At 37.5% G+C, this 10,035-nt stretch overlaps 1 protein-coding gene across 5 annotated transcripts in view; it reads right to left on the reverse strand.

Moving 5' to 3' along the window:
* The window catches only part of SEPT7 (septin 7), an 86,763-nt gene that overhangs the window by 22,805 nt on the left and 53,923 nt on the right, over positions 1-10,035 (reverse strand). For all 5 annotated transcript variants that reach the window (XM_026083538.1, XM_026083539.1, XM_026083540.1 and 2 more), the window contains one exon: positions 6,057-6,163. In XM_026083538.1, the coding sequence (XP_025939323.1) occupies positions 6,057-6,163 (107 nt within the window). The remainder of the gene's footprint in view (positions 1-6,056; positions 6,164-10,035) is intronic.

Genomic DNA, 10,035 nt, shown 5'->3' on the forward strand with positions numbered 1-10,035 from the left:
TTTGTGCTACAGCTAGATCTCCTGTGACAAGGACAGATTGGTTTTCTGTTAGCTCCAGCGCCTGATGGAAAATTGACTCACAAGACAACTGCACCAGCACAAGGTACAACGCAGGATCCGGCTGTGGGAATGGCATGCCTCCAGTTGTGACCACCCAATCTGCATTATACAGTTCAGAGCCAGTTTGCATTAAGCATATCATGAAACAGATCCTACAAATTTAGGCTAAACAGCAAGTGGACTTCTCTCCCTTCCTTCCCCCAAATGGGGTACTAATATCTCAATAATTATGAATAATGCCAATGGCAGGTGTATCTGCCTGAGAAAGTATCACTCAGTCCAAAACAAAACACACACACGCACATAGCTATAACCACAGTGTTACCAGTCAGTCTCATCCACAACCATAGGAAATGACAAATTCAAGTCAGCATTTTGACTCTTTCCAAATTGCTCACACATTTAATCACAGTTTTTCTGATACTAAGACAATTTCTATTAAATTACTAGTGACACTTTTCTAGATATGCATTCAAGAAACACAGCCAAAAATTAAGAGGTTGTGAATATCAGTATCAACCAGGCAAGCCACTTATTCAAAACAGTAAATGGCCACACAAAAATGAACATGCAGACATTTTTGCCAAATCACCAACTGTCAATCTTAAGTGTCTTGATCCCCAAATAGGGAGAGAAAAGAAATTCAAATATAACTTTGAGTGAACATCTGCAATAACATTCAGTGATGAACTTTTAGAGAGAGTAGAAACTTGGACAGAAAGTCCTATCTGGATGGTCTCTTGACCAGCTCTTACAGGTTTCAGGGAGATTGTGTCAGTGCTGCTCAACTGCTTGCACATACCTAATTATACAGCTGAAACAGACCATCTCCCAACCACACCTGAAAAATGTTGCAAACACATTGCAATCACTGGTTATACAATGCAACTTAAATCTACAAGGTGAATGAACGCTCTGTAGAAAGTCAAATTAAACACCTCCTGCACAAGTAAAACACTGATTTTAATTCAAAAGAGGATACACAGAAACACAGAAAATAGAAACCCCTGCTGAGAAAGGTCCCTGTGTAACCTCTGAATATGTAGAATCAATCTGCTATTTTTTCCTACTCATCAGTAAGAATCCCACTGTCCCTATGTGCCAAGCCAGATCAATCCATTTTGCTCCTGGGTCTCAACAAATGAATTCAGCAATACCATGGCTGTCTACAGCATGCAGTCTTCATGAGCTGGTTCCTCAGCCAACAAAAAGGTAAGAAAACATCAGTAAAACATCTTGATAAAACAAGAGCCCCCTCCAACATTGGGCTCTCAGGATGCTAATTACAGTGGAATGGACTTCAAGGCCAGCTAGTCCAACCTCCTACTCAAGAAGGCCTAACTGCAAAGTTAAAAAGCCCTTTTTTTTAAGCCAACAGGCTAAGACAACATCCCAAGTTACCCTTCCACTAACTATACAACATCTAACCTTCCACAAGCGTCCAGCCCAAAGCAGTGAGAACCTGGGAATACATTAAACATTTTTTAAACTTTAGTTGTCATTATTTGGTGAATGTATTTTTTTTCCTCAGAAGTTCTACAGAAAAATTTTGTTGTACACAGTTGATGCCAGAACTCAGGACAGTAATCCCCAGCCGCACGGTCAACTCAGCCAAGAGTTTACTACTCACAAGCTTTAGCATGAAGGAGATTAACTTCTGATTCCTTGAATTCTTTTTGCTATCTTGTATTAGTAAACACACAGCCCTCAATATAACCAAGTTCTCTTAGAGTATAAGAAGCCAAAACGCTTTCAAAGTACTACAGATGATAATGTTAACATTTCTACTTTTGCCAAGTGCTACAAGGTATCAGCCTTATTCGCCAGCACAAAAATTCCCCCCAAGAACCATTAAGTAACTAGGCACTCACAGTAGAATGCTTTTACAAAGAATAAATTAAAAATTTATCTTGAATGCATATTTATAACAATGACAAAGGAAGGTCAGGAGATTCTTAGAACTGCCACACCAAACATTTTCCTTGATTCTGTATGCTTGCAAAATTTAAGCATGACTAAATTCATGAAGTCAACTTCTGACAAACGGGCTACAGGAACTGTATCTCTGCAGACAGTACTAATATCTTACTCAGTGTGTCTAGGTGAGATTTTATATATATTTTGTGTGTGTGTGTGTGTGTGTGTGTGTATAATTATTTATTTATTTTCCACAAAAATAATGCTTTTCATAAATTCATGTAGGTATCTTGCTATCAGAGCAGGGTCTTCCATTACCTACAGAACAGGAAATATTAGTGGGTCAAATTCAATGCCCTATATCTGGGTTGTGGATAGTCAGACCATATCCACTACATACTGTAAGGGAGAGACAGCTGATAAGAAACATTAGATGAAGAACCTGCCACAAAGCCTCTGTAAAGTTATTTTTCTATTGTGACCTAAATGAGTATGTCCATACATGGTCAAAGAGGCAGAAAGCAGCAACATCTGGAAAAGATCCAGAAGAATCACTGTAAACTAGTATCATTCATACTTAAGACTCCAACTGCATCCTATCATCTGGTTTTACAAGTATTCCCAAGGGATTCATGGAAAACATTAGTTCAAGTCTTGGAATTTAAAGTTTTGTAAAAACTCTATTCCAAATGGCCATTTTCCCATGCACTCCAGTTAACTGGGTCACACTGGTCTATTTTGCAGTACTACACAGAATTCTGTGAAGTTACATATGTTGTAGCTTGACCACTTTTAATGGATTAAACAATCCTTTACCATACTCCATGTCAGATAGTTAAATAATGATCAGAGAAAACATATTTCATACCTCATCATTTCTGAAGAAGTTTCCTTTGAATTCATCTGACATCAAGTTATTTACTATCAACTGCTTTTCTATTTTTTCCATGAAATGAATACAAAAGATCATAAAACAACATTAAACTTCTGCTGTTTTCAAGCATTGCCCATGCCACAGTTTGTAATTATCCAAGTGGAATGGATGCATTCTTCCATCTTTATTACACAATTAAAGATCAATAAATGGTTCCCATTATATTAAGAGTAGGGAATTATTACCACCAAGATTTTAGGATACTGTAGTGGTCTGTCTCAATTGTGTCTTTAAAAAAAATGAATAGGTCACCATTATATCTTTTAGTATCACTACAGTTTTACCACAGGTCTGCTATAACACAGGTCACTGACAGCACACCAAAAATTTGTACTCTTCTCTCAAGGATTGTTCCAATCCATGTAAACAATGAACAACTTAGGTACAAAGTAGCTAAGGATAGATCAACTGCAGAAAAACCTTAATGTCCTGAATTTCAACTTCGAAAAGGTTTACACTAGCACAGAGTACTAGTGCTCCCACGGAATCCCATGGATCCAAACAGTGGCTCTCACTGTTAATTCTTTGATTTTATATTTGACTGGAATCACATGCACATCAGCCACAGTTGCTAGCACATGCAATTTTCAAGGTTGCGGCAGGAAACAGATTTATCCTCACTTAGACATTGACACTGAAAGACAGTTTTAGTTTCCAATATAGAATGCTATGCTTACTGATTTTTCAGTCATCACTAGAAGTAGCTGAAAGTAAAGCAAAGTAAAGTTGCACTAGAAGTTTATTTGAACAAAAAAAGAAATAGCCTTGCTAGATAAAGCAAGCAATGATCCCCTAAGGGAGGAGTGGCCTTTAAATATACTTTATTCCAGTCACATTATTTGCTAAATCATAATAGACCCTAATTCACTACTGAAAACAATTTCAGCTAACTCTCCATGACCCTCCAGGCCTTCAACCACATAGGGGAAGGGGAGAAAATTTTAAAGGCTTTTCAGTCATGTCCCTGTTCAAGTTCCTATTTTTGTTTCAGCTTTAAATGCCTAAAAATCAAATAAAGCTTCCTGGAAAGTGTGCAGTTCCCCCCCCACCCTGCTTCAACTAGTAAATTAATAAAAAACAAAACAAAAAACACCCCACATCTTCTCTGAAGAATTCAAAAGTTCAGGATGGTTAGATCATCTAATCTTGCTACCTACCAGATGCAAGAGTATAACTCAGATTCGAAAACCAACACATACACAATTTTAGTTTAGTTTTCCTCTCACCAAACCACCTGTAGCCAGGGATGGATGGATGGGGTTATCTTTAAAAGGTGTCCTGTAACTTTTTTTGTTAGTTTTTATTCAGTTTCTTCCTATGATTTTTCCCAATTAAAAATCTTCCAATGACAGGGCATCCAACACACCTTAAGTTACTTAAAGCAGAATTTAGGTAAGTGAACATAACCTGAATTGGTTTAGCTTCAGCTATCAGTGTTTAATCAACAATAATGAAGTCACAGTAAATCTCTCTTCCACTAAAAAAGAACAAGTTACTCTTTTACAGAGTTCTTCCACTGTTCATAGAGCTTCACCATCTTGCATTAGAAAGTGTCTTAGACCAGAGCTTAATTATTTGCATACCTCTTCCATCCCACTTCACATCTCTCTGAAAAAGGTACATAAATGCAATGCTCTTAATTCAAATAAGTCAAAAACTTGTTAACAGAGGCATTAAACTCCATTTTGTAGTGGTTTTCTACCAAACTGATAAACTAGCCTAACACACATGATCAAATCTTAGAGAAACTTAAATATATGGTCAAATCAGGATTTCCAAAAGTTTTCTTCAAAATAAAAAACTTGATGTTCTGCAACAAACACACTTTGCATTAGAATTCTCAAGACTGATGTTGAACTAGCTGACAAGCTATTTAATTTAACCGCCTTAAATAACAGCATAACTTTTTGGCTCTTTGGTAATTACCCAAGGTGCTAAGATTGCATAATAAAATAATCCCCTCTCTCCCCCCAAAAAACCCGCTGAAGTCAGTAGATCACAGCACTGGAGCAGAGTTATTCAATTCTATTGAATTAGAAAAAGCATCAAGTTTTAAAGCTACTGCTTAATGTCTGGAGTACTTACTAACTCAAACATAATGCTGCCTAATCACTTTATAACAACTTTATAAGGACACAATTACTTCCAACAGTTGAGGTGATCTGAGACTCAGCCACGTTTCACAGTTGGAGAAACTCTGTAGGACAAGGGCAGCAGTTGTGAGCACCCCTTGGTCCACATCAGTATAAAATTAGATTATCACAGGCTACCTTCAGCAAGAGTTTAAAAAGTGTCAGAGTTGCATCAAGAGAGATGAACAGAGCTCACATTATCTTATTCAGTTGCTCAACTGTGGAGGCAGAAAAATATCCCACTAAAAAGCAGTGATTTCCTATACTATCCACAACACTAAGAAGAGGATATTTAACTATTTGTTAGTATTTAAGTAATCTTTTTGTAATACAAAAAGCATGCTATTTTTCTTGAGAAAATAAAATTGATCATCAGCAAAACAGTATACAAATTAATAGATCATGTTCATTTTTTCAGGCTTTGACTTTAATATTACAGTTTGTCATGCAGTCATGGTAACACTTTCTTTGCATATGTAAATCTAGCACTTCAAGTCAGCCAGTCTCACCCTAGTCCCAGATAAATTTCAGAATAACAATTTGTAATAGGTAAAAACAGATCCAGGTTGCAGAAGGTTGTCATACACCTTTATACAATAGGTCTTTGCACTTGTGTCAATTCCTTTAAAAGGAAACTTTCTAAAAGCCTGCCTCAAACAGTCAAGAGATTTTGGTGCACATTTAAGTATTCCTACAGAAATTCTCAACAGTTTAACTGATACTAAAACATTCCATTTTCTAACAGGACTGCATCCACGTGATTTTTCTAGAACACAGGCAGCATACAAAGTACCTTACTGCAGGGGTCCCATACTTCAACAGGCTACAAGTTCCGCAACACTAAAGTTTTGAGTAGTTAACGTACACTAATGACACTTACTGAATATTTCTTAGAGTTTCAAATTATGGCTGAACTTATTTAAACAAATGTACTTCTGTTGCAACTGTATTGCCTATGTTACTAAACTGCAAGTTATATTATTAAAACTGTAGTTTTTCCCCCCCACACATACCTGTACAGTCTTTTTAATTCTGTGTGAAGGACCTGGATACTCCGGGGAATACAATTCTGTTAAGAATAATGAGTTGATTAATGTTGATTTTCCCAGTCCAGATTCACCTAGAAGAAAACAAAATAGTTTCAGTAAAACCAGAAGTATCACACATAGTATAAGTATTTTAAATCTATATTTCAAATAGTCTTAAAATGTAGCACTTTAAAATATTCTCTACCTCCTGAGGTTTCCAGAACCTATAATCATTTTCAATTTTAAGGTAAAACCTGAATATTTTATACAGAAGAAAATCTAATCATCACTGATGGATTCTACAGACATTCATTTTTCAGTTCAGAATTTAGGATACACCAAGAAGATATTATCCACATGAAACTTTATAAACTAGCTAGTACTACTTTCTATCATGATGCTCTCCTTTACTTCAAGTATTATTTGAAGGTCTTACTGTAAAGGGTGGAGGGAGAGAAATATCAAGATTATTTTGGTCCAATTACTAAACCCACAAGAACTAAAATGAAGTTCCAAAATTACGTGGTTTGCATGGAAATTATTTTTTTTGTTGGGCCAGTGGAAGGGATTGGATTTTTTTGTTTGTTTTTTGGTAATCTGTTTATAAGCAACAATAAGGCAGCCTGGCTAAAAGATCTGGAGACGTTATTTCCATGACAATCCAAATGAATACAGTTATGAATCCCTCAGCAAAAATTATCCTCCATTTATAGCTCTACAGACACAGGAACAAGAAGAATTTCAGATTAACCACTTATTGCAATATTTAAAAAAAACAGGTCTTTTAGCTGTTTTTCTATTGTAAAGGAACTACTTCAACATGACAATTCACATTGGCATAAGAAACAAGCCAAAAACATATACAATAATCATGCTTCCTGTTTTTAAGGTGCTATTAGACCTAAAGAGAGACAGTGTCAGAGAAATTTGCTCATAAGCAAGTGAATTTGGATGCAAACTACTGTTGACAAACTTTTCCTAAGGGAGGAGAGCAAGCCACACTGCCCCTGTTCCTTTAAGAAAAAACATTACTTCTCCCATCCTTAAGCAGTTACTGGTTAATTTAAAAGCTAAACTAAAAAAGCTCCAAGATACATCTGGAGACAAACATGCTGCAGAAACACGAGTAAGCAAGAGTTACGAAACAGAAAGCTCGTATCAGTGCTTGTAGTTACAAACCTTAGTGGACAAGACCTTATCTCCACTGCAATAGATGGCTCGATTTCATACACAAGCTAGTTTACGTGCATCTCAATTACAACTGTGGAGCTCAAAGCCTCCGCTGTACTGAACTACTGAACGGCACAATCTGATTAGCTGTCCAGTAAGTGGATTAGCAGCTGATGAAACGCTGCAACTAGAGCTCCTGCAGGCTGCCTACATGAGTAGTAGCACTTCCAGCCCCACCCTGCCTGGCAGATGAGCTGATCCCCCGTCAAGGACATACTGGCTATGGGGGGGGGGGAAACGGGCCATGTCAGTCCAGGGAACAAGGAGACTTTACTCGAATTATAACCTCAAGCTAGCAGTGCTGGGAACACCAACCCCAAAATGACAGCTATATGTGAGCCAGTAGGGACAGGTTTGCTGATAAGCATTTCATCACTACCATTACAGATGTTGCCTTCTTCTGTGGTCAGATGCATTGCACATTTCAGAACTATTCGTAAATACAGTGCCTGCAAGTATGGGGTTGTAAAAGATGCATGTATTCTACTCTTAACTTGCAAGGTCTTTAGGGCAGGGTCAGCTGCAGTTCAAATGTTTCCCTACTAAATTTGCAACAGAAAGAAGCTCCCGAAAGACTCAGATTTCCAAATTCATAGCTGCAGCCACTTTGAAGCTAAATCTTCAACTCACAACTCTGCTCAAGATACACGCATCATTCAGATTAAACCAAAGAGTTATTTAGCCCACCCTATCAACTCCCCTAACTTTGCAACATATAGTTCATATTCTCTCAGTGAAGATTACTTTTTTAGTTGACTGTAACCTCCCAAAAGGTTTTCTTCAGCATTAGTAAAGAAAGATTCATGGGCTGCAGCAAAACATTTGTGTATCAGATTCTGGAAGTACTTTAATATACAAAGAGTTGGCCCTTCTCCTCCTCCCACTTATCACGCTTATGCCAGTCACAATACTTTACAAACTTTAAAGTGGAACACACACAGAACGACTACTTTTCCCAAAGGTTACACTGCTTGCCAAGTTGCCACTGAAATTCAACATACGGAAATAAGATTTTGAAATTTCAAAAGCATCTGATGAAAAGTCAGCAGCTCAGCCTAGCTGGTGACTGCAGCTGTAGCCTTCCACACAGATTTGCTCCTGAATTACTGAAGCAGTAAAGCCCTGGCATATCTGTTCCCCCCCCTCCCCCCTTACTACAGTAAGGATGAGAAGACAGTTTTGAGCTGATGTCACTGAAAAGTCAAGTGTGCTGGCTTCATTCACATACAACCTCATTCTCAAAGGTGCCCAGCCTCCGAGATGCACATGCCCATACAATCTATACTGGCTGATTAAAGATARCAACAGTTTGACTGCTTAACTGCTACCAGCTGAAGTATGACATGTATGAGTTAGCCAATCCAGGCTGCAGGTGTGCCTTAGCTGACATTATAGTTGACACCTATGACAGCAGCAAAAGGCTATAGCTAGACTATCAAATAAAACAGTTATACTGAAACCACAAGAAAAAGAATACATAACTAACTTTCAATACCGCACAAGAAGTCACTCAGCTTCCACTGTAATCAAGAGAATTTCCTCTGCTGACTACAGTGGAAGCAGAATTAGAGAAACTGTAAGTGTATTTGACCAAACCTAGCCACCTTTTTTGCACATAAAATATTTAAAATATTCTGATCTTAGCAGAAATATGTTAAACAAAAAATACCGTTTTTCCTATGCAGAAGCTTGCTTAACACAAATTCTCCCTACTGAAAAAGCCTGGAATGAAGTTTCACAAGACTGACTGGGCTATGAATTCTACAACAAAACATAGGAAAACAGGGAAAACAAATTGAATTTACTCTGCCTTAACAAGACAAAAAGCTAGATCCACAATAAAATGCATCCTGCCACTCTTAGTAACCATTTCTGATGAGATTTTGCACCTTTGCCATTATATGAGAATGCATAAGACTGCAAGATGACAAAACCACTTCTGCAGTAATAGCTTGCAATCAAATGTGTGCATCATAAGGCACAGTTAGATCTAGTTGCCTAATTTAGAGTGAGCAATTTGCAGAGATATCCTGATTTTTCTGGTTTCAGTATAAAATGTAGAAGACAAGCTTTGCGTGCCCAGAGCTCTTCCCTGTGAGCCCTGGTTGGTAGGGGAGGCATCTGAGCAAGGTGGCGCTCCTATTACTGCAGAAGTAGTTTCACTTTGCAGGGTAATCCTGAATCCAAGAACTTTATTATTATTATTGGTACCTGACTACTGTTGACTGCCTTTACCATGTCCTTACTCTCCCACTAAATGTTTCATGTATTGTTCTCCCGAAGATATAGAAGGTTCTTTTTCTTCATCACTTTGTGTCTCGTGACTAACAGCAAATTAATGTTTCAAAATTTCAACATTTTCTCAAGCTATTTTTCTCTGTAGTCATGTCCACATACACAGAGTTAGCCACACCTGTTGGCAGAAATAAGCAATAGTCCTTTTATTAATACATCCCTGTTAGTTTCACAAAAGCTAAGATCTTTTATCAGAGTGTAACAACTAGCACTAGAATCAAAAGCGCCAACTCTTCAAGACTACAAATTTCTAAATGCTGTACAAATACTGGAGCCTTTCTCATACTTTGGTTAACAATTACCTGTTGACAAGTAACATTTTTATACAGATGACACACTGCACACCATTTAAACTTAACCTTGAATAGCCAAATTTCTTCTTCCTCAGTGAAGGACACACTGATCAGGTACTTCCCTTTTCCTAATCAAAAAGACAACT

The sequence above is a fragment of the Apteryx rowi genome, unplaced genomic scaffold, assembly GCF_003343035.1.
Source record: "Apteryx rowi isolate R43461 unplaced genomic scaffold, aptRow1 scaffold_608, whole genome shotgun sequence".
In the NCBI taxonomy this organism is placed as follows: domain Eukaryota; kingdom Metazoa; phylum Chordata; class Aves; order Apterygiformes; family Apterygidae; genus Apteryx; species Apteryx rowi.